Here is a 25590-nt window from a genome sequence, read left to right on the forward strand (position 1 = left end):
CACCGAAGCTTCCATGGATTTCTAAATCGCTCTTGCGTTAAATAAATAGAAAAAATAACTTATATTATAAATACAAAAAGAAATGGTCTGAGCAATCCAAACTTAAATATACTTGTTATAAAAATACACTGACAAAGATTATACGTTTAGAAAAGAAAAGATATTTTACTAATCAGTTACAACTTTACAAGCGTGATATGCAAAATACATGAAAAATTTTAAAACAAGCAATGAATATATCAAATAATAAATCCAATATTACAAAAATTAGATCTGGTGATGACATTTTTGAAGATTCTCGCCAAATTTGTAATATCCTAATAATAATTTGTAATCACTTTTCTTCAATTGGGGAAAATCTTGCAAGTAATATTCCTCCCGCAGCAAAACACTTTTCTGAATTTTTAGGACCACCGAATTCTAGTTCAATGTTTCTGGCTCCAACTTATAATCAGGAGATAATTAATATTGTTTCTGATTTCAGTTCTAAAAAAAGTACAGGACATGATGACATCAATAATTTTCTTCTTAAGGGGGTAATATTGTCAATTGCGGATCCCCTAACTCATATATTCAATCTGCCGCTTCTTAACGGCATTGTTCCCGAGAGCATGAAAATAGCAAAAGTCATTCCTTTGTTTAAAAGGGTGACAAATTAGATGTTAATAATTACCGCCCAATTTCTTTGTTATCTACATTGTCGAAAATACTAGAAAATATTATTTATAAAAGAACTATTAATTTTCTCAAATCAAATAATATACTTTCAAATTCCCAATTTGGATTTAGGGAAAAGCATAGCACTACACATGCATTATTGAGTTTCATTGAAAAAGCGGCACATTCAATCGATAAATCTTCTCATTTAATTGGTTTGTTCCTGGACTTCTCCAAGGCCTTCGACACCATTAATCATGATATTTTACTAAACAAATTACATCATTATGGAGTGCGTGGGAAGGCCTTGGAGTGGTTCATGAGCTACCTCTTGAATAGGAAGCAATATGTCTTTTTAAACGGATGCAATTCTCAAATGAAAAAAAAATAATTGTGGAGTCCCAGAGGGTAGTCTTTTAGGCCCGATTTTGTTTATAGTTTATATTAATGATTTTTGTAGATCATCAGATGTTCTTTCTTTCATTCTCTTTGCGGACGACTCTAACTTATTTTTTTCACATAAAAATCCTCTTCACCTTGCTAATACAATCAACTCTGAACTAAAAATGTCACCAAATGGATAAGAGCAAATAAATTGTCAATAAATTTACAAAAAACAAAATATATGTTGTTTAGCAACTCTATTAATACACTTCCTGTTGATATTATTTTGGATGGAACTCCCTTGGAAAATGTATCCCATATTAAGTTTCTTGGAATAACAGTCGATAATAAGCTCTCATGGAAATTCCACATAGATAACATATGTAAAACTATTTCACGCAACATTGGTATAATTAACAAGCTTAAATTTTGTTTACCATTATCGTCCCTGCTTACATTGTATTCATCCCTTATATTACCTTATTTAAATTATGGAATTTTAGCGTGGGGCAGCACACATCAAACACTCTTAGACAAATTACTCCTATTACAAAAGAAGTCTCTTCGTGTCATATGTCACAAAGCATATTTGTCTCATACTGACCCATTATTTTTGGAACATAAAATATTGAAAATTAAAGACTTGTATTTGTTCAATCTCGGTCAGTTTATGTACAATTATAACAATAACAACCTCCCAAATGTATTTCATTCAATGTTTCCAAAAAATCAATCCATTCATAACTATCCAACAAGGCGATTGGGTGAATTCCATTTACCACTTCTAAGAACTTTGCTGGCTCAGAACACATTTATATATGAGGGACCGAAGTTATGGAACTCACTTCATAATGATATAACAACAGCAAAATCTTTGAACTCATTTAAGACTAAATTCAAATTATCTCTATTAAAATCTTATAATGTATCCTCAAATTAAATCTTATTCATCACCTCTGTCAAGAGGTTGGTCATCATTTTTACTATAAAGACTATAATTAAAACATAAATCATCCCTTTTTTTGAAAAAAATCTGACACAAGTCCTTCCCAATTGTGCTCGGTTTTTAACCTCATTTTGTGTCTATCCTCTCATCCTTTTCTCTTTCCTGTCCGCTTATCCGCCTTCCTACCGCTTATTTATTTACGGCATCAATCACATTTTTCGCGCATTTTATTCTTTCCAGGTCATTTTATATATTTTTTTCTCCTTTTATACACATTGAATCCAGTTTGCTTGAGTCCACGATGGCATGTGTTCTACCTACGTTTAGCAGCACCCATCCATCTTATCAGGGCATTCTCCCCTTTCTCTTTTCTTTTTTTTTTTTGGGGGGAAGGGTGGATATATTTTAGGACGGGTTGTTTTGTCCTATAGAAACTATATTTTTATATCTTCGTTATTTATATTTTGTGAGTATTATTTCTCTCTCATTTATTTTTTTTTCTCATTTGATTACATATGTCTGTATTTGTACTCTGTTATTGGTTTTGTTATCTATTTTTGAGGGGCCCACATTGTACAAGCATTGCTTTTTAGTGGGTCCCTCCATTTCCATCTTAATTTAATTTCTATTGAAAAATAGTATACTTATTTAAAACCTCCAATGTGTTGCCCAAATCGTGTAATTTTTTTTTTCACAACATATGTATTATTATTTTTGTTTCTTTGCAATGGATACAAATACTTATTTTTATGTATATGGTATACAATTTGTTTTTGTTTGATGGAAGTGAAATAAATAAAATTGAAATTAAATTGAATTGAAATAAGAAAAAGTAAAACGAGACATTTTGAGGTTATTTTATAGTCGATCAAAGGGAAAGTTGTTCGCATGTGACATCACACATCCCTGTTGCATTGCCAATGTGAGGATCTCCATAGCATTAGTGATCGCAATATTCAAATGCTCATAACTTTCTCATTGCTTGTCTGATTTTTCTCAAACTTTCTTTGTTCTTATTCTTTGATTTTTCTGTTTTGACAGAAGCCTACTTGTTCCGAAGGTTTCATTTCTCTTTAAGAACAACAACAAAACAAAATACATGTACAGTGCCCCCTAGGGCGGACGCGGTAGCCCGTAGCGGGCATTTGAGGGGAGCGGACGCGGGAAGACGCCCGCGTCCACTCCCCTAGAAAATTAGTGCCCTAGGGAACCGCCCGCGTCTATCCCGGGGCACTGTGACGTTTCCCGCGGCCGGCACTGTAACACTAAAACTTTTCGAAAACTATCTTTCAAATCGGAAGCAAAAGGTAATAAGAGGCTGATAAAAGAAATAGAAAACTGGGAGCCCGGACTCAGAGAAGGGGAAAGGTGAGAAAGAGAATAGAGGGGGGGGGGAGAAGAGAAAGAGGGAAAAGGTAAAATTGAGAAGGGATAAGGAAGGGGGAAATTAAAACAAGAAGAAGAACCTAGAGAGAAAGAAAACAGAGGTGATGAAAAAAAGCGAAGGTGAGATAGAAAGAAAAGAGGGAAGGTCGAAGGCAAATAAAAGAAAGAAGGATAAAGAGAAGGAATAAGGGGTGAGAAATTAAAAAGGAAGGGAAAATTGAGAAAGATGAAATAGCGGGGATAAAAGTTACTGAAGGCGAGAAAGAGAGAGGGAAAGGGACTAAGAAAAGAAACAAGGAAAGGGAAAGAAAAGGATACGACTATTCTTATCAAAATACTGGAACCCCTCTCTAATTTTCATCATTTTTTATCCCCTTCCTGATTTACCTTTATCTATCTCAACCACTAGCTCTCATCTTTTCCCGATGTTTATCTGTGGACATCATTTTCATATGCACCTCTCATCATCAAATTTATTTTCATTTATCGTTTAGTTCTTTCTCAATCCCTCTCTAAAACTACTCTTTCTCTCTTCCCAACATATAATGCTATGTTAAATTAAGCTACTTATACATTTCTATAGAATACAAGAAACTGTTGTTTCGCAATATAACGGAGGGGGTATTACAAAAGAAGGGGAAGGGAAAGCAATAGAAAATAAAGGGGAGAAACAAATCAAGGAGTGAAAGGGGGCACAGAAAAGGAAGGGGGAAAGGGAACAGAAGGGATAAAGGAAAGGGAAAAAAATATATAGAGGGACAGCAGAAGGAGGGAAAAAGAGAAAATATGAAGGGGAGCAAGAAGGAAAAGAGTGAATAAATGGGGGGGGGGGGAAGGAGGGGAAAGGGAGAGAAAGAGAAAATATAGCGGGGGATATCGAGCGTGATGATAAAAGGGATTTTCGACTATATTGTATAGAGGTGAACCCGGACGGGCTTTTATTCTTCAACTTGGCTCGACTAACTCCTTTGTTCCCCGAAAAGAAGTTAGGTTTGATAGCGTTTGCGTGAGCACCCGCTAAAATTCTTAATAAAAGAAAAAAAGGGTTTGTATAGCTCCATTCTTGCTTTGTCGGCAAGTGATAATTAACTCGCTAAGTACCCATTCCATACAACACGTCATAGTAGCTTTCAAAAACATACTTTTGCTTGGGTTTAAGCATTTAAGCTAAATGCGTTAGGAAAGTTTTTCATAGTTACATATATGCAAATAGTTTTGTTGTTCTGCTCTGGAGCACATTGAGCATCTAATCAAGATGGAAAGCGCGATTTACAAATCTCATGTATTATTATTTTTATCTTCCATATAACACTTAATTATGTATTGTACCAAGCTGTGGTTTGGTTTTGTGATTTCGTTTTATCATTTCCAATTCATATAACAAAATATATTCGAAGGAAAATATTGTTTCACTGAAATGAAATAACTGAAACAATGTCTAGACCCTAAATGATATCTAACTAATCTATCAATATAAAACTGCAGTTCGTAAAAATGATAGGTTAATCTTTACTTCGACGATCATCATATAAGTGTATCAAGGATATTAATATTCGTTTTAAACCCATCTATAACTTTTTATAAAATTGCGCGTAATAAATGCGTTGGACAAGTAATCTTTACTTTGATTATGTTAATTATTATTATCTTCCCAATCCGAATATCTACCGATGTAACTAACACCGCAATCGAGAGCAGATAATGTAATCAGATGTTTTAGCAAAAAGACAAACTTGTTAAATCTGCAACATTGGGGTAAATTTATACTTTTTACAGGTTGGGGGGTTTTAAAGACCCGATTTGAACCGAATTGAAAAGAATATCCTTATTCATTGTTGTTGACGCATCAGATAATTAATACCCCCCCCCCCATTTCTAAGAACATCCTGTCATAAATTGGGAAGCGGATGTGATCAAAGGAGAGGGGTCGGCGTGGACGGGGAGCAAGACTCTCCCAGACTGCACAATAACAAAAGAACCAAATAAAAAAAATCGATGAGCACAACCAGTTTTGCTGGGGTTCGCTTTTTGCGCGTCTACTTTTTATGATGTGAGAAAGAACAATTTTCCCCGATATGAAAGGGTTTTTTTTTGCTCCCCCCGGCCCCCTATATACCCCGCTTATTATGATAAAGGTTTATAAAATATCAATACCGAAATGAGATAAAATGACAATAAGTGGGGCTCTTGCCTTCCGTGCATGATGTGATGTCGAAAGAACACACCAACGTCGGATCGTAATCGACAACCCCCTTTAAAGAAATCAAAGAAAGATCGTGACACAAAAAGGAGGCGGTGAAATATCATGAGTCGACCTCGCGCATGACCAATGTCATAAACACGTCGTAACGTTGTATCGTAATCAACGATCATGGTGACTATTCCAGCGAAAGGAAATGATAAATGAGCACTGAAAAAATGTCAAGACTCGGGGAAGGCCTTCGTCCGAGAGTATATGCATGTATCTATATGTCGAAAAGTTTAGATTCATTGCGACAATAGCTTCGACGTTCGAGCCGAGGTGACCAGATTTCACAAAATTAAATACGGGACAATCGGCAAAGCACTACATAGGATCGACCGAGCCAGGCCAAAAAATCAACAAAAAAGGCCACACAATGTTAGACTTGTTAACAAAATATATCAAGAAAGGGAAGAGAGGGTTAGTGGAAGAAAGAAGGAAGCAAGGAATGAATTTAGAGGAAAGAAAGAAAGAACAAATTAAGGAAAATTCAAAGGAAAAAGTATGATTAAAACGTTGAAAGAAAGAATAAAGGACAGATAACGGTTTCTGTCATTACTTGAAATGAATAAAGAACGAAATAATTAAAATAATGGAAGGGAAGATGAATGAATGTGTGAAAGAAAAAATATATTGAGAGAAAAGAGAAAAAGTAAGAAAAAAGAGAAAGAAAGAAGGGAAGAAGGAAAGAAAAATAATTCCTTCATTATTTGAAAGAAACAAAGACAGAAGAAAAACGGAAAGGAAACAGGGAAGGAAAGAAGGGAAAGAAATAATAAGGGAAAAGAATTAAAAGGGAAACAGAAATGAAAGAATAAAAGAAAATAAAACAAATAACATCTTAAATCAAAAATTCAACCTACAATAGATCCCGATCACGCTAGTTTAAAAACATAATGGTCTATCACAAGATAATCGAAGTACATGTACATGTAAACATAGTGCAATGTACGTACCCTAGGATTTCCGAGGGTAAGTGCGGGCACGGCCAATATTATATAGCACGCGGGAAACCGCGGGCCCGTCTAAACGCCCTAGACTGTTCCCCTTGAATACCCTCGGTTAGACGCGAAAGCCTCCTAGGCTGTTTGCGTGCTCGGGCGTGACGTTTCCCGCGGCCGGCACTGTATATACACGTTTTGTATTACTTTTCCACCTCCTTCTACGTTTTGTTTGTTTTTTTAATAATTATCTAATAAATGTTATCAAATATTTGAAATTACATTATTATTTTTGCGTCATTTGATTTCTTTTACAAGGGGTGTATTTTGTGACAGATATAAAAATAAATAACAATGAAATTGGGCCGAGTGATGTTCTGTGAATGTTTCATGTTTTTGATGAGCAGTATTCTTTGGTCTCGTTTGTTTTGAATATTGCCGGTAGAAAATAGAAATAAGAAAAAATAATATCTAAGATTTTACAAATTATATCTTCGAATAAAGAGGGTGTGTACTTTTTGTTTAAATTATTTACCACTTTACGATGATTCATGATGAAGATATGTCCGGATACCGTGTGGGCCTGCATCTCTTCCCCGATCTCAAGTGTGTTGCTGGATGAAGTCAAAAGATTATCTGCCACAGCTTTGGCCACTGTTTGGTCTTGACTCTCATATGCTACATCGACAATGTAGTCATCATTGTCATAATTGTTACGATCATATCCCATTGATCGTGTTGACGTTGACGCTTTGAGACGAGTTATGATATCCAATCCGACCTCCTTCTGTTGGGCCGAGGTGAAGTACAGAAGCTCGCGGAATTCACGTGCATTTCCGACTTTATCCTTCATCAACCTGTCGTACTTGCTTCTGTTTGAGTTGTGAAGAGATGCCAGATACATCCCTGATAGATACTCCTGAAACAGCTTATGAGGAAACTGCACAGATGAGTCTGCGGAATGTGCGTGATACATTCTGCTTCTCCTCTGAAGGATCGGTGCTTGTTTAGTGAGTACTCCAACTTGACAACCTATTGTCACACACCCGGGCCAGCTCTTGAACTCCTGTTCAGTGAACACCAATCGCCTTTCCATGAGCCCCTGGAAGGCAAGACAACCGATGTTGGATAGATGGAGAAGTATTTCTGCACGCTGTACACGCCATTTCTTGTCTATTGCGGACAGACCGAGCTTTGAGAGATAATGATCGACCAAGAATTGGACCATCTCATTAATGAGCTGAGAAAATGTTTGTAATTTCGACATTGCTATGCGTCGAGCTCCATCGAATTCTTTCCACATGATACACAGCATAGCTGTGTATATGGGGTATGGAGCCATGTTCTCTCTGATCACATCGTTATTTGATATAAATCGATTCAAATCTTCAGCCGAAGTTGTGTCTGGATGGAAGAACTTGGTGACGTAGGAAGATAGATTTTCATCAGAGAAACCTTCCACGGCAATGAAGGCATAAAGCTTTCTAAGCTCTTGTATCTTCCGTATCTCATCTGATCTCCATCGTCTTGATGTGATTAGTACTTTCCCTGACTTGAATAGCCTATTGAGGATGAAAAGGGCGATTTGGTAACAGCTATCAAGATCGCCAGCAAACTCGTCAAAACCGTCCAGAACGAGAAGGACGTCTGTCTGATGGGAAAAGACATACTTGTTTAGCTGCATGGCTGTAACCGTATTGTCGTCTGGGAGGTAGGACTTTATAATCTCTCCAATAGTCTTATCCTTTACTTCACGAAGGAGGACGAGAAGTACCAGTTTGAAATCTTGGTAACCTGCTCCATGTATCCAGTCCCAAACGATCTTTGCACAGAGAGTTGTCTTCCCCACCCCACCTTCACCTTCAACCAACAAGCGATGAGGAAAGACCCCGTTTACCTTGGTCTTTAGTAGGTCTTCGTAGAGTAACGGTCTCTTACGCTTTGTTCCCTTATCTTCTTCCATCAAAGTCAAATTCGTGAAAATCCGGTTAAATTCAAGTAGAAGGTCGCTGTTCAGTGGATCGGCTTGAATTTGACAGTGGTGAATGGCCGAATATTTCTTGACCTCTTTGATGACCCGTTGGAATTCATCTTCCGTCATTGATGGTATGTGATCTCCGGCTTTACCTGTAATGAAATAGAAAATAAAATACATCAATTACAAAGGAATGCATTCCTTTATGAGTGTCACTCAATGTCTTGATTTCTTGTTTTGTACCATATTTATATTTTCATCTCATTTTTATGAAATATCTTTTTTGATTTTGGGTATGTTTTTTTTAGTTTCGTTTTTATATTTGCACCTTATGACTCAGATTGAAGAACAACTTCGGTGTCTTGCAATCATTTGTAAGATTTTTTTTATTTTTCATATGAATGAACTGATTAATAAGATTAGTTTTTTTTCTAATTTAAATATTGTCAATGCTATTTTTTTGGGAGTCATTCTCTATAAGCAGTTTTTTTATGGTCCTAACCATATTTTGTACCATTTGTTGCATAATTATGTACACTGTGTGATTTGTATATACATATCTTAATGGTTGAATAAAATTAAATTGAGGTTTGGTGGTTCGAATCCGAGCCATGGTGTGTTTTCCTTCTGCCAAAAATTTATCCACACTGTGCTGCACTCGACCCAGGTGATATGAATGTGTACCCAGCATGATTAATTCCTTGAATGCACCAAACGTCCGTGATGGTAGCTAGAGCAAAAGCCGAGGTAACAATAGCAATTGATTTTCACCCTCAGGCAAAAGCGCTATATAAGTCAAGTTATTTTTATACTAAAATCATACTTATATAACTTACATCGTTTTCACAATTGCCTATCGTTATTGTAATTATCAGCGTAACAATAATTATAATCTTTATCATAAATCAGCGTCAGTATCCTTTCTCTGCATAGGAGTAATGAAAGTGGTGGTAATAACCTTTCTGTGCACTGTCGGCAAGCTGTACCAGACCGATGTCTTTTAACTTGTTGGATAGTATCTCCCTCGCCTCACTATCTCGTACTGTCTTCAGCCATTCATAAAGCATCTTATAGATAGCTTTCATTATGTTCCCAATGTTATCTCTCTCAAACCGACTTATTTGAGCCTCAGTGAATCCTAAAGCTAGTCCAACCTTCCTGAAGTCTGATGGATCCATACCGTCAGCAAGGAGATGGAGTTCGAACTCAGTTAGATTCCCAGGCCTAAACCATATACAAAGACACATGAGAGGCTAAGGGATATTTTTGTTTTCAATTAATTTTCAAGGAAAAAATGTATATTGTATTAAAACATAGAAGTATTTCACATAAATCCTGTTAGGTTTGGCATTTCTCAGAGATGAAATATGAAAGAAAATATACTTTTGCTGGCCATGCAGACTGGAAAATGATCATGTTCAATGAGAAATGTGTACACATAACCACTTGATATACGGTACTCTGTCGATATACTTTTGGATTCAAACCGTCATGAAAATATTGCGAACCGGCGATTGGTATAACACTCCGTCGTAAGGCAAAGGAGACTATTTTGATCGTCCTTTAATGTACTCATAATGGCATAATATATTAGACCGTATTAATGTGTAATGCAATAGTATAGTGTTGGTGATAATAATAATGATGATGATGATGATGAATTATTTCAATTTTCTTACTGGGTATTTGGACCAGGATTTTTCTCCACGTCACCGGACCTCAGGAGGAGCAAGTTGGTCATACCAGATAAGAATGAATTCCTTTGTGTTTCATCTGATCCACTGCTAGGTAAACGTGATCTACTGACTGAAGATATTAGTGCTCCACAAAGCTCTGCGATATCCTAAAACGAATAGAAGTACATATGACAGAAAGACCTTTCAAATAATAAACAGATTACCTTACATAATGTTATATATTTTTTATCAAATGTATATCCTTCCGACTCATTTTGTTTCAAACGGTGTTAACATAACTAAAGTGTAAAAATATTATCCAACTTGGTAACTTTAACTTTATTTCATTCATTTTTCCGAATAGTGCTTCTGCCTAATTAAACATTAATTTTATTCGAAAACTTAATACAGTGTTCAGATATCAACATGGCTCAGTATTTTTTAATGTAAACTACATATATAAGAAAAAATAGCAATGAAATTCGTCACACACGTTATATGCTGAATAATTTCTAGGTAAACTTGTTACGTAAAGATAAAAATTGTTACAATTTTTTAAGGCAAACGCTAAGACACATTTTTTTCTAGTTAGCTGGTAACGATGTATCCCTAAATATTCTTAATGATAAATAGATGGTTCAAGATAGAGACACCTTCTTTTAATATTAGACATACCCTCGGGCACAGTGTGTGTTCAGCGTTGTTAGATTTATCCAGTTGAGAAACAGGAAAAGATTGGTTATCAATCTCAGAGGTAAAAGGGTTCGATATCTCCTTGTCCTGCTTGCCGCCATCTTGATGGCCAGTGAAGTGTGTAGCTACTTGTGAATATACCTCCGATGTGCCACCACCTTGGTCTTGTTCACGTATTTGAGTTGAATTATGGAGGTTAGAATGTGATGCGCGATGAATAGTTATGTATCTCAGGTCCAACTCGTCTAGGTCACATGGCTTGGTAGGTTTGGTGTCAGAAGGATCAGGGAAAGAAGTGGATCTCTTCTTGGTTGGACTTGTTGAGTGTATTGCAAGTGTACGACCATCAGCACACTGAGACCCATCCTGAGCGATGTGATCTGGGCTTTTGGTATGACCCGAAGAGCCATTGTTCCCGACGTAACCAGGCTGAGAACATGTTTCGACTTCGTTACTATTGACTGCACTGTCACTTGAAGATTCATTTTGAGTGAGATTCAGGTTTACATCGTTAGAAGGCGGAGGTTGGCAAGATTTTGCGTTACAAGTTTTGCGAATTTCACCAGTTGAAAAGACATTGAAAGACGATTTGTGGCGATTGCCTTTGTCGTTTTCTTTTGAGTGTTCAGCTGCTTTCTTCGCCTTTTCAATTAATTTAAGACCATAAACATACCTCCTCAGGTAGTAGAAGTAGTCATACACTTTCTGCTTACGGCGCATGTACGTGCCGATCCTGGCACGCCAGACACTAAGCGAGACAGGCATAGTGGCATCAGGAGACTGCGTGACAAATGATAAAAAAACGCATTCGTAATGATGAATTCACTGTGTCAAGTATTAGTATAAGCTTATAAAGCAACAAATGTATTTTTTTCATTTCCGAGAAGGAAACACCAGTATGACTAGTATTTTTTTTACTGGCTTCCAGTATAATTTTGCTAGTTTCCAGTATATTTTACTGGGCCAGTTGATTTTGAACTGGACCAGTAAAAATCAACTGGAGACCAGTTCCAACAATTGCATTCCAGTTGAAGCAATTAGTAATACCAGTTCAATAGTTTTTCATTAAACTGGTGTAACTGGTCCAATAAATGGTTACAAGTAGATTTTTATTGGTTTCCAGTATATGTTTACTGGACCAGTAAAAATGAAATGGAGACCAGCTCAAACAATTGCATTCTGGTTACTGGTCCAATAAATAATTACTTTCAAGTCAGATCATTTAACAAATTATGAGAAATGAATTTTGCAATTCAGAGAAAGTTATTATCGTTATCATTGTTATCATCATTGCTCTTATGATTATCACAATTATTATTATTATGATTATTATGATCATTGTTGTAATCATTCTTATTACTGTTATTATTGTTATTGATATTGCAATTATCATTAAAATCATTTCCTCTAATTATGATTAAGAGCAAAGCAAGATGTATTCCTCTGATATATAGTCAACTGGTCTAAGTTAATTCCATGTTTGAAATTAAACTGGTCAAGACCAGTAATACCAGTAATTCTGATGATGCTGATCACCAAGTTTACCTCATTCGCATATTTCCTGTTTTTTAAAGAAAAAATCAGGATTTGTAATAGAGTATCCTTGCAATAGCACTCATTGTTTTTTGAAAACCTTCTAAATAAGTGTGTGGACTAATTCACAATGAAAATGCGTAATTTCATACATCACATCCAAAATAACAGCAGAAAGATTAATTTACTAACTATCTTTTCCATCACATTTCACTGACCATGGTATATAACAAACCAAATGCATGTAATAAACTGATGACCAGTTAGACCAGTATGAAGACCAGTGACCCAGTGAGACCAGTAACAACCACCAGAAACAAGACTGGTATAAAACTCAAGTACTTCAAGACCAGTTTAATCTTACTGGACCAGTGAAATTTTAACTGGACCAATTAGACCATTAAACCGCTGTTCCAATTTCCAGAGTTACCAGTTAAAATTATACTGGTCTTACTGGTCCAGTGGAACTGGTTTTTCCTTCCGGGTTGTTTTAACACTGAGCATATTGATTGATAGGAGTTTGTTAATTTTGAGTCACTTTTCACCTACTTAATACCTGAATGAAAAATATATAAAGTGGAACAACCATAATATGGTTGTTCCACTTTTTATGTTTGTCATTTTTCCTCCGACCAAGATTCTGCTAGAATCGAAAGCTTAGGCCCCTTTGACTCTCTGAATATATATACACTGTTAAAAACATACTAAAATGCAGAAATATACCTAAAAATAAGAAATTTTAGAAATAAACAAATAAACAAATATAGAAATTCACAGAGTCAAACATTAATGCAGAAATAAGGACAAACTAAAAAACAAGACAATCGCAAAAAATAATAAATGATAATCATATAATTGAACACAATCACAGAAATATATACAGAAAGAGAGAAAGTTTGAGAAATATAATGACTTCCACAGAATTAAATACCACTTCAGAAATATAGACAACCGCAAAAATATAGACACCCAGTGACATGTTGACAACCTCATAAAAATAGATACAGACGTGTGTAACCAAAATAGAACAGAGTTACGAAGGCTAATCACAATCATGAATTCAAAATCTTGTCTGGATGTGAACTCTAGTTAAGTTTGACTCAAATTATTGTACGAATTTTTCGTATGAAAGGCTTGACCTCAAAAACATCTTTTGGAGGCGGAACCTACGTGACCTATCAAGCCCTTCCGTAGATAATACAATTGCCATTCACTCATCGTAGTTTGTATTATTGATGCAGTGATTTGATTGGCAAGTCACCAAGGACCCAAACCGCCTTTGCTCAAGAATTCGAATTCAAATTATAGTTCTGGGGTGAGCGTGTGAAAGGTCCGACGAAGACGAATGTAAGATGAAAGATGAATCTAATTGAAACTCAAAAGCCAATGAAGCAACATCTTTTATAAAATGAGACATTTATTCATTCTTTTACAGGATAAAGGAAAACTTTTTTTGAAAGTGTAAATTTGCAGGAACATAATGGATGTTGCTATGTATTTATTTATTGAAATAAATTTGACTTTAAAAAGAATGAATGATGATTCAATAAATATCGACTTTTTATTTGTCAATGAGTAAAAATACCGTCATTTTCTATTTAGAATGACAAAGAGCAATTTATCAAATCAAAATCATCAAAAAATTGAGCAATATGGATCTTAGGCTCTCCAAATCGTTGATATTTTGATGAAAACACTGTTTTTGGCTGCAATATTTCACGCAGCTCATATAGCTGCGTCAAATATTGCCGCAGAAATTGTCATTTGCCGCTGAAAGTATCTGCGGCAAAGTTTTATGAAACGGAAACTTGACGCTGGTTTTAGATTTGCCGCAGAAACAAAGATTTGCCACAGAAAATGGCAGTTGCCGCTGCGGCAAATGTTTTATGAACGGGCCCCAGGGTACCAGTAGAAAATCAAGTATGGCGCCCAAAATGGCTTCCACTGACGTAGGCTAACCATCCAAATTCCTGTATTTCCTACTTTAGTTGCTCTAATTTGATTTATATTCAATAGTTTTAAAGGTGAAAAAGTTCAATTGGAACAGGTTATAAGGACAGTCAGTGGTCTGGTTTCTCCAAATATCAAAGTTGACTTCCAAAAAATCATGTCAAACTCGCTGACATATGCGAGATATGTATTTGATGTCTAAACCACTGGTTTCAAGGATCAAAGTACACAAGGACAAGTTACAAGGACAGTCATTGGCCCCGTATGTTTTACAAATTCAAGATGAATTCCTAAACTTTATTCTGAAAGTGGTGCTAATATTTAAAGCGCACATATAGTAGCTCTGTTTATATCTGCATGCCTGCCTGGAAGATGATTGTGGTGTCTTAACACTGGAATAAAGGGTCAGGTCAATTAACTTATCAGGATAAGTTACAAGGACAGTCGTTGGTCTCGTATTGATCAAAATCTAATATGCCATACACACAAAAAATATATTATAACATGGCTGCTGATACTTAAGAGTGGACATGGCACATTTTATATCTGTCTTTTAATTATGATTGTGGTGTCTAAATTATTTTTTAAGAGTCGAATGTTTCAATAAGGAAATTTTATCAAGGCACTTAGTGGTCTAGTATGTCTAAAATATGGCTTCCAAAAGTGGAGTAAAAATTGTCTGATGGTACATGTTTAGTTCGTTTAATATATGCATGGGGAATATGGGTTTGGTGTCTAAACCATGGGTTAAAGGGGCAAGTAATACACTAGCATGATTAGGGAAGGTTACAAGGACCAGTGGTCTGGTATATTAAAAGAAAATCCAGGATGGCTTTAAAAAATTTGTATAAATTGACTGTAGTTACTTAAAAGGAGACATAGAACATGATAGTTGTTGGTGTCTATATATTGGTTTCAAGGGTCAAAAATACTTTGGGTCTGGTTACAACCGCATGCAGTGAGCCGTAATACAATTGTCATTCACTAATCGTAGTTTGTATTTGTGATGCAGTGCTTTAATTGGCAAGTCATCAAGGACACATGCCGTCTTCGTTCGAGAATTTCAAATCATAGTTTTGGGGTGAGCGTTTGAAAGGTCCGATGATTCTAAAGACGAATTGCAATTATCATGACAATTATCAAACAATAAACCATGATATTCAATCAATCATTAACCTCGTTATCAAAGTTATTTAAACAATACACACCATTTATTTCTGTTTGTTTCTTATTTAAGTAAATAGGAACTTTGAAATTGTTGTTTTTAATAATTCAGATAAACTGTTAACTAATATTCCTAAATCACTATCAGGCCTTGTGCAAAGTACGTCAATATTTTCCTTTCCATGTGTTAACCCCTTTGAACGCAATGGGCCTAAAGTCCAAGATAAATCAATAAAGGAATACAACATAAAATATGATTTAAAGGGGAAATTCAATTCAGTTGTTCTAAATCCTCAATCAATACCCCTCCCCCTCATCCAATAGGGGCCTATATATTTTTAACAGCTTCACATCTTCGATAGATTTTAATACAATAGATATTACCTGATATGCTCTGGCAATTTTGAGAGTAAGCCGCCAAGGAGGGTGTAAACTTACAAAACGAGTGCCAGGTAAAATAGCCAGGGGGCCAAATTTGTACCTCTGCCATTTTTATATTGTTAATGAGAATGGTCTTGTTATACATTTTATTTTTAGTGTTTCTTGAGTTCAAGCTTATCACTATCGACATGCCATATTTTGTTAAGCATGTCATCCCAAATATAAATGATGGAAATATCCATCCACGCCTGAATGCTATACTAATCCGCTTAATTATTAACATCTAGCTGGCTTATCATTCTTATGACATGGAAAGTTTATTCAAGATAAAAATGTATACTGAAATAAACAGTGATATGGGTGAGCGCTAATAATGCAATAACCCCTTTTAATGGTATGTGCTATACGGTAATACAGGTGGGTCTTACAGCTCATGATTTACCAAGAAACTGTCTTGGTTCTCTCTCCGAAAATGTATACCGAAATGCATGGCCCTTGGAACAATTTTTCGACTGATGTCATTTTGACAAGCAAATCGAACCCGGGACCAAAGCTGGGTCCCGGTTTCGATTCCCGGCAGAGACATTTTTCGGCATCACCAATTTTACCAAAGGGTAGATAGCTCTGGGAACCTTGATTTAAGCCACGCCTACCATTGTTCTCTTCATCAATTTCTTTACAATATTTAAACAAAAAAGAGTTGCAAAAAACTGTTGTACATGTATAACTTTACTTTTCGGAGAGAGAACCAAGACAGTTTGTTGGTAAATCTTTTAATATACCAGACCACTGGTCCTTGTAACCTTCCCTAATCATGCTAGTGTATTACTTGCCCCTTTAACCCATGGTTTAGACACCAAACCCATATTCCCCATGCATATATTAAACGAACTAAACATGTACCATCAGACAATTTTTACTCCACTTTTGGAAGCCATATTTTGGACATACTAGACCACTGATTGCCTTGATAAAATTTCCTTAATGAAACATTCGACTCTTAAAAACATAATTTAGACACCACAATCATATCTAAAAGACAGATATAAAATGTGCCATGTCCACTCTTAAGTATCAGCAGCCATGTTATAATATTTTTTTGAGTGTATGGCATATTAGATTTTGGTAAATGCGAGACCACCGACTGTCCTTGTAACTTATCCTCATAAGTTAATTGACCTGACCCTTGATTCCAGTGTTAAGACACCACAATCATCTTCCAGGCAGGCATGCATATATATACAGAGCTACTCTATGTGCGCTTTAAATATTAGCACCACTTTCAGAATTAATTTTAGGAATCCATCTTGAATTTGTAAACCATACGGGGCCAATGACTGTCTTTGTAACTTGTCCTTGTGTACTTTGATCCTTGAAACCAGTGGTTTAGACATCAAATACATACCTCGCAAATGTCAGCGAGTTTGACATAAATTTTTAGAAGGCAGCTTGGATATTTTGAGAAACCAGACCACTGACTGTCCTTATAAACTGTTCCAATTAAACTTTTTCACCTTTAAAACTATTGAATAAAAATCAAATTAGAGCAACTTAAGTAGGAAATACACTATGGTTAGCCTACGTCAGTGGAAGGCATTTTGGGCGCCATATTGGATTTTTTACTGGTACCCTGCGGCCCGTTTCATAAAACATTTGCCGCAGCGGCAACTGCCATTTTCTGCGGCAAATCTAAAACCAGCGTCAAGTTTCCGTTTCATAAAACTTTGCCGAAGAAACTTTCAGCTGCAAATGACAATTTCTGCGGCAATATTTGACGCAGCTATTTCAACTGCGTCAAATATTGCAGTAGAAACAGTGTTTTCATCAAAATATCAACAATTTGGAGGGCCTAAGAGCCATATTGCACAATTTTTGATGATTTTGATTTGATAAATTGCTCTTTGTCATTTTAAATAGAAAATGACGGTATTTTTACTCATTGACACATAAATAAATAGATACATAGGAACATCCATTGTGTTCCTGCAAATTTACACTTTCAAAAAAGCTTTTCTTTATCCTGTAAAAGAATGAATAAATGTCTCATTTTATAAAAGATGTTGCGTCATTGGCTTTTGAGTTTCAATTAGATTCATCTTTCATCTTAGATTCGTCTTCGTCGGACTTTTCACACGCTCACCCCAGAACTATAATTTGAATTCTTGAGCAAAGGCGGTTTGGGTCCTTGGTGACTTGCCAATCAAATCACTGCATCAAAAATACAAACTACGAAAAAAAATGTCTCTGACGGGAATCGAACCCAGGCCCCCAGCTTTGAACGCCGGTGCCTTAACCACTAGACCACAGAGACGGGTTAGTGGCTAGACAACCCTGACCGTCAGATAGACAGATTTTCGACACCATACCAATTATAATTTGAAGTTAATGTGAAGTTGGGTTTTGAACAATGACAAGCCGCCATGCCTCAGCTGGATCAAAGCTATTGCTTTTATACAAAGCTAGTGCTTTGATACAGTACAAGTATGGGAGAAAGTATGGGTTCGATTCCCGGCAGAGACATTTTTTCGGCATCACCAATTTTTCCAAAGGGTAGATAGCTCTGGGGAACCTTGATTTAAGCTACGCCTACCATTGTTCTCTTCATCCATTTCTTCACACAATATTTAAAATAGGAGTTGCCAAAGCTGTTGTACATGTATAGCTTCACACACACACATACAGTGCGTATAAAAAAACGGGACAGTTTTGAAAAGTCTATAACAAATTAGTTTCAAATTATTATATCTATATTTTGATGTTAATAGATGCTCTAAGATCTTATCTTTGAAATGCCATTAAAAAATAAATTTTGTTCATGCTTGAGCGAGCACTGGACGTTTTTGTCGGGGGTTCAAAAAGAGGCTTGCGCCAAAATGGCAGAAATGAGAAATTTGATGATTAGACTTTTGGCTAATCAGCAGACTTCCTCTTAATGTTTTCATTATCTTTGCCATAGTTTTCAAATTATGCTGTCAAATTTTATTTACGAATGTATTTATTTACCTGAATTGTATTGTTTTTCATTTAAACTTATTTTACCTTTGACTTTTCCTTCATAAGTAAGAAAAGAAGAGACTTTTTGCCAACCCAAGTAAGAAGATTTGCATTATTAATTGGGAGAATTTGTAATTATTCAAATCCTTTTATTATGTGAAATAAATTATGTAATGGTACCTTTAATAATTATTAGGTGAATCAAATTATGCTATGGAACCTATAAAAGACATGAATCCTATTTTCACGAGGTTATTGAATCCTCCACCAAGTTTAATTATGTGCTAGACAGGACAAACAGGAAAGGATTCATGTCTTTCAATGGCAATGGTGTATTGTGTCAATTTTGAAGGAGCAAGATATGGCAGATCGGATAAAATGTATTCAAAAGTTGTGAAGCGAGCAAGCAAAAATTTCCACTTTTTTATCAAAATATCCAATCTTGTGATTTTGACATAATATTCAGAAAATGATATCATATTTCACTTTCTATGTTTTCTGTTATTTTCCTTTACACTTTTTTTTCCTTGCTCATAACTTTTTGTTTGGGGGGAGCACCCCGAGTCCCCACCCTCAGTATGCCACTGTTCATTGGCATCATAACTTTTGAAGCACACAATGAAAGGATTTGAAAAAATCACGCTCTCCCATACTTTGGTTTGAAAAAATGTTCTTGCCTAAAGAAGGATTATTCAAAGCTAAAGGAACAACAGAACTATTCAAGCAAATAAGTAGATTTGGAAATGAATTTTGACCGCATAATTTTAAAATTATGGCAAAGATAGTGAAAAGGTTAAGAGGAAGTCTGCTGATTAGCAAGAAGTCCGACCATCATATTTATCATTTTATGCCATTTTGGCGAAAGCCTCCTTTTTTACCCCAGACAAAAACATTCCGTGTTCGCTCAAGCATGAACGAAACTAAATTATTTTAATGGTATTTGAAGGATAAGAATCCAAAGCATGTATTGACACCAAAATTTGAGAGATTATGATATGAGACAAACATTTTTATAGACTTTTCAAATCTGTCCCGTTTTTTTTGATACGCACTGTATATATATCTTGAGGTGCTTCAGTTCCCAGGGCCATGCCGAAATATGAAAACTGCTGAAATTATCGGTCAGGCTATCACAAGCAAAATGCTGAATTCATAAGGAAGCTATATATTATTGTTCACTCTGCATAGCCAACCTGATAAAGATGATTAAACTTATGAAGACAGTGGTGGTGGTGGTGGTGGTGATGATGATGATGATGATGATATTGATGATGATGATGATAATGATATTGATGATGACGATGATATTGCACCATCCAGGCACAGAATCAAAAGGTAGTCAGGTCCAGATTTGAGAAAAGTAGACTGATTTAGGCAAATCATGTTAATACTGAATTAGAAAGTGTTTTAGCATAAATTATTTGAGGATTCTGTGTCCAAATTTGATGTTAAAATGAAAAAAATATGGCCGCCCTATTCTTGACGTTTTTGCTCTACATGTATTTTGACACCAAAATTTGCAACAAAAATGGTTATCAACTGTCTTTAAATGCGTTTGATCTTAGGAATAACATACTAAACATTTACCAAAATCCGCATCAAGGGAAGTATTTATTATAAAGATGGCGTGTAAAATGGCCGCCATTCACTGAATATAGCTTTATCCAGCCTAGATTTCCTTTTCGGGGGTTATTCAGGGGATTTGAGCGTAAATGGTCTGCTGATGCACTTAAGAGTGAACTACAGAGTACCTGGAAATCTAAGATGCAGTAAAAATGCCTGTCATAGATTAAACATTCAAAATGTATGTATTACCTATTTGAGTGTATCTAATTTGGGTGTTATTCATTGGTGGTTTTAAGGGTCAAGGAGTAATTGAGACAAGTTCCAAGGACCGCATATATTCGAAATTCCAAAGCTTCGTTATTGCGAAGGTTCGGATATTCCGAAGGTTCGTTATTGCACGTACCATTCAGCCACTATCAACTTTTACATGACATTTGTTAAAATTCTGCCTTGTCTGTCGTAGCATAATATTTGGCTTAGACCCATACCTATACCCCTTTGCTCGAGAATTTTAATTTAAATCATAGTTTTTGAGTGAGCGTGTGAAGCGTCCCCTGATTCTAACGACGAATTGCAATCATCATGACAATTATCATACAATAAAGCATGATATTAATTAATCATTAACCTCGTTATCAAATTTATTCAAACAATACACACCATTTATTTCTGTTCGTTTCTTATTTAAGTAAACAATAACTTTGAAATTGTTGTTAATTCAGATAAACTGTTAACTGATATTCCTAAATCACTATCAGGCCTTGTGCAAAGTACATCAATATCTTCCTTTCAGTGTTCTAACCCCTTTGAACGCAAAAGACCTAATGCCCAAGATAAATCAATAAAGGAAAACAACATAAAAATATAATTTTAAAGGGGCATATTACTTCAATGCTCACTCAATACCCCACCCCCTCATCCAATATATATTTTTAAAAACTTCAGATCTTCGATAGCATTTAATTGGATGCTTTGTTACCTGATATGCTCTGACAATTTTGACGGTAAAGGCGCCAAGGAATAAAGACAACGTTCTAAACCTCTTTTTAAAAACAGGTTCTTAGATTAAAGGATTGCTTGGTCTTAGATTTGGAGTTATTTCTATTTTTACTATAAGCGTTATTTTGAGAAAAAATGACTGAGTCTGGCTGAAAGAATACGCTATATATCCATGTTATCCAGCATTAATAAGATTATGGGGTCTTTATACAGCTTTTGTTGTTGTATTGTTATTCACAATTTTTAATAACAGGGTTTGGAGAAAAGGCTTAGCTCGATTTTCTTTTTTTCCCACTGGAATATCATTAGGGTATCTTAATTTGGACTTATATTATAATTTTTGAAATAACCAAGTCTGGAAAAAGACTTTGGACTTATATTATAATTTTTGAAACTACCGGGTCTGGAAAAAGACTTTTGAATTTTGCGCTATATGAAGGCATTACTACAGGGTTTTAGTTTTTAGTTTTAAATAACCGGGTCTGGAGCAAAGACTATGCTTGATTCTCAATTACTAATTCCTCATATATTAACAATACGTTCTGTATAATTTAACAACAACAAAGATATTGATTCCGCCAGTTTTAATTAACCGGGTCTGGAGAGAAGACAAAGCTTGATTCTCATTTTTATTCCACTGGAACATCATTATTGTTATTAGTTTGGACTTTATATCATAATATTTGAAATAATCTGGTGAAAAGACTTGATTTATATCATAATTTTTTAAACAACCGGGTCTGGAAAAAAGACTTTGGACTTATATTAATATTTTTGAAATAACCGTAAGGTGTTACTACATTAGTGGGCGTTATTACATTTGTTGGCGTTATTATATTTGTGGGTGCAACATCCCCCCCACTTTTTTCAAAAAGCATGTGAAAAAAAGTAAAAATGACCATACGATTGTGATTTTTTGCATGGTCAGCCCCCATCCTCCAACTTTTGGCTCAGCTCCCTCCCCCCCCCCCTTGAAAAACTTTCCGCAGCCCCAGGCCTGTATTATGATGTATCATCATAGGGGGTTAAGGTAGTATCCTTCACAACTTGCTTGATCATGTTAAAATTTGAAAATAATGGTGGCTCCCCCGATTATAGGCCCCTCCCCCATTTTAAAATTCTGGATCCACCACTCATTTGCCCATAAATTAAAGTGGTCATGAGGAATTGTTACGAAAAGAATACATTTATGCCGTAGAAAGAGTATACATTCCTAAGTTTTCGAATGTGCTCGCTCAACAATGAAAATGTTTAAAATGAGTCTGTGACATTGAAAATACCAATTTTCCCACTTTGATGCGTGCTCACTCATCCATGAATAAACATATCGATTCATTTTTGAACTGAATGCTGCCAATAGGTTGATAAAAATTACGGCCAAATGACATTGCTAAAGACAGCCTTTAAAAAATGTTCCACCATATTGTATGAGGGATTACTTATTCTTAAACATATGCACCGAAAATGTACACAAGTTTATGAGAGACGAAGTCAAAATTTTCACAAATATGAAATGAGGGTTTGTTTCATGAACGGTTTTTGCTACTTCTGCCAACCGTTATTTCATGAAACTTCATACATGGTTTCAGAGTAACACTATCCAAAAGGCGCGCACACCAAAATAACCATTCAACGCGGCACAGAGTGGGGCAAATGCTTATAACTTTCTTCTCATTTGCATAATTTTCGAATATTGTGTGCTCACTGATGCATTAAAAATCGGGATATTCATAAAAATCAATGAATTTGGACCATTTCAAAGTTATAAACGCCATATTTAGAAGGTCATCTTGTACTCCTTTTACACACTCAACGCCTATCTTAGTCTACAAATGTAGACCCACATCTGCAGTGTGTGTGCCTTAGCTGATTCAACGAGTCTGCATAGCAGAATGGCTCGCTACGCTCGCCCTTTCAGGCTGGTTTGCTTCGCAAACCAGTAGCAGATCCCACCTCATGAGCCATTCAGAGTCTGCATAGCAGACTACGCCTATCTTGCATGTCTTCATGCATTTTTTGCCTTGAAAACTTTTTGATGATTCACTTTAATTTTTACGGTTGATAGTAGAATAAACTGCCGTTTTGGACGCCATCTTGGAATTCCAGATACCCCGGACGATCTTTTGTAACGTTATATACATGGGTGTCGATCGGTATTCTTGGTTGGGGGGGATGATTGACACAAATGTTCTTGTGGACGGGGATATTTCAACATTACCCCCACTAAAATATCAAGTTAGGACATTTGGGAGTGGTTGATATGCATGGTGTTCTTGGAAATTCCTTCATTGTTGTAGTGTACTATACTTGTATATTTTTTGTGAAAATTCAATTTGTGTTACAAGTAAGCCTATTCTAAACTCATACCGAGAAAAGAATGACAAAAATTGACTGGACCATGTACATAGTGATCTGTTTATTGAGCATGATGTATACACAGGGGCGTCGATCCATTTTTCAGAAGGGGAGGGGGGGCAAAATTATGAATCAACGTTCCAAAGGCGCTCGATCACAATATATATATATATATAACTCATAAGAAAGAGCCACATATCTCACCTTCACCAACAATGCGAGCGCGAAGCGCGAGCTAAATCTTTTTAGTATGTCATGAAAACAGGAAAAATGTACCTGTTTAGGTTTGTTTGTAGTAACTCATGAGGAGGGTCGATACATGTATCTCACTAGAGAGCGAGCTGAAATTTCTTTATATTCTGACCTGAAAGCTTGATATTCTAAGCATTTTTGGTACCAATGATTAAGATGGGTATCTAGAAGAACAATAGATGCGAGCGCGAGCTGAAAATTTTGATATTTTGATCTGGAAAAAAGGACACTTTAATGAAAGATATATATCCAACAACAGATTATTGCAAAATCAAAGTTCTTTTGAGGTTTAGAATTGAGAACGGGACATTATATTCACCTATATGATCATGAAAAGTATGGGTTTTGGGTACATGATGCGAGCGCGAAGCGCGAGCTGAAAATTGTTATATTCCAATCTGAAAAGCAGACATTTTGAGCACGATTTTAATTCAAAATCGAGTTGGTATCTCAATCTCCCTTGCTGATTTCAGTGTAGCATTACAATCTTATTTTATTTTTTAGTTGCACATGCGGAATTATTGGGGGGGGGGGCAAAACGATATGTTTGCCCCCCAATATTTTATTGGTGGGGCGATCGCCCCCTGCCCCCCCACCCAGGATCGACGCCTCTGTGTATACAACTTCTCTCTTAAATCTAACCTGACTGGAAATATCTTTATTCTTCTTAATGCATGATGATAAAGTTCAGATTCGGACCAATTAAGACTAGCACAAATTACAACCTGTGTGGCTTCTCGTGCGCCATCGGGCTTACCGTCATTCGTTTATTTATCTTGCCACCCTTTTACTCCCGTTTATTTTTCCACCCTTTTGAGTTAATGATTTATTTAAATTAATTTATTCACCACTGGTGGGATGCAACACCTTATCAACAAAAGTTGATTTTCGTCGGGGTCCTTTTATGTCATGTGTTAAAAAATATCAGATACATAAACATTTCATTCTTTTTCATCTTGAGCCTCCACCCATCTGTTTAATAGTCCTGAAAAAGAATGTTTTTATTTAATAACAATATACACAAATTGCGAGGGAAACAAACTGATTGATGGCATACTATAATCATCATGATCAAATTTTTCATTTTTTCATCATCATTATTAAATTTTTCTACCCTAAATTATTGGGGGGATGATAATACAGGCCATCCCCCCCACTTGAAATATTGGGGGGATATATCCCCCCACCCCCCCCCCCCCGTGATCGACACCCATGGTTATATACATGATATAACCTGTCTCAATACCATTAAAATTATGACATTTTGAAAACTAATTTCATTAAGATTTAGTTTGTAAAATGTCATAACATTAATGGTATAAATATTATGACATTTCAAAAACTAAATTTCGTTAAGATTTGATGTTGACTACGCCGCCGACGGAAAAGTGACGTCCATGCTTGTGTTTTGCAGATAAGCGAGGAAAAAATGACGGACACGCCGAAGCTATCCCAATGTGATTGTACCAGTATTGGCCGAAAATCATCAAACATTT

General features: G+C 35.8%; 1 protein-coding gene across 1 annotated transcript; it reads right to left on the reverse strand.

Annotated features, from left to right (window-relative positions):
- Positions 1 to 6746: 6746 nt before the first annotated feature.
- On the reverse strand, positions 6747 to 11666 carry LOC121413086. The gene is made up of 4 exons (XM_041605850.1): positions 10883 to 11666; positions 10211 to 10374; positions 9490 to 9755; positions 6747 to 8683 (listed from the first exon to the last, which is right to left on the reverse strand). Exons 1-4 carry the CDS (start codon positions 11663 to 11665, stop codon positions 6945 to 6947), a joined length of 2952 nt encoding a protein of 983 aa, XP_041461784.1. The 5' UTR covers position 11666; the 3' UTR covers positions 6747 to 6944.
- Positions 11667 to 25590: the final 13924 nt, after the last annotated feature.

This window comes from Lytechinus variegatus, chromosome 4, assembly GCF_018143015.1.
Source record: "Lytechinus variegatus isolate NC3 chromosome 4, Lvar_3.0, whole genome shotgun sequence".
Taxonomy (NCBI): Eukaryota; Metazoa; Echinodermata; class Echinoidea; order Temnopleuroida; family Toxopneustidae; genus Lytechinus; species Lytechinus variegatus.

Coding starts and splice junctions, on each gene's coding strand:
- LOC121413086 (XM_041605850.1), bottom strand. CDS start 11,665: ATGCCTGTCTCGCTTAGTGTCTGGCGTGCCAGGATCGGCACGTACATG. Junction 10,375..10,882: donor AACACACACTGTGCCCGAGG/GTATGTCTAATA, acceptor TATTCGTTTTAG/GATATCGCAGAGCTTTGTGG. Junction 8,684..9,489: donor TGCCGACAGTGCACAGAAAG/GTTATTACCACC, acceptor ATTTCATTACAG/GTAAAGCCGGAGATCACATA.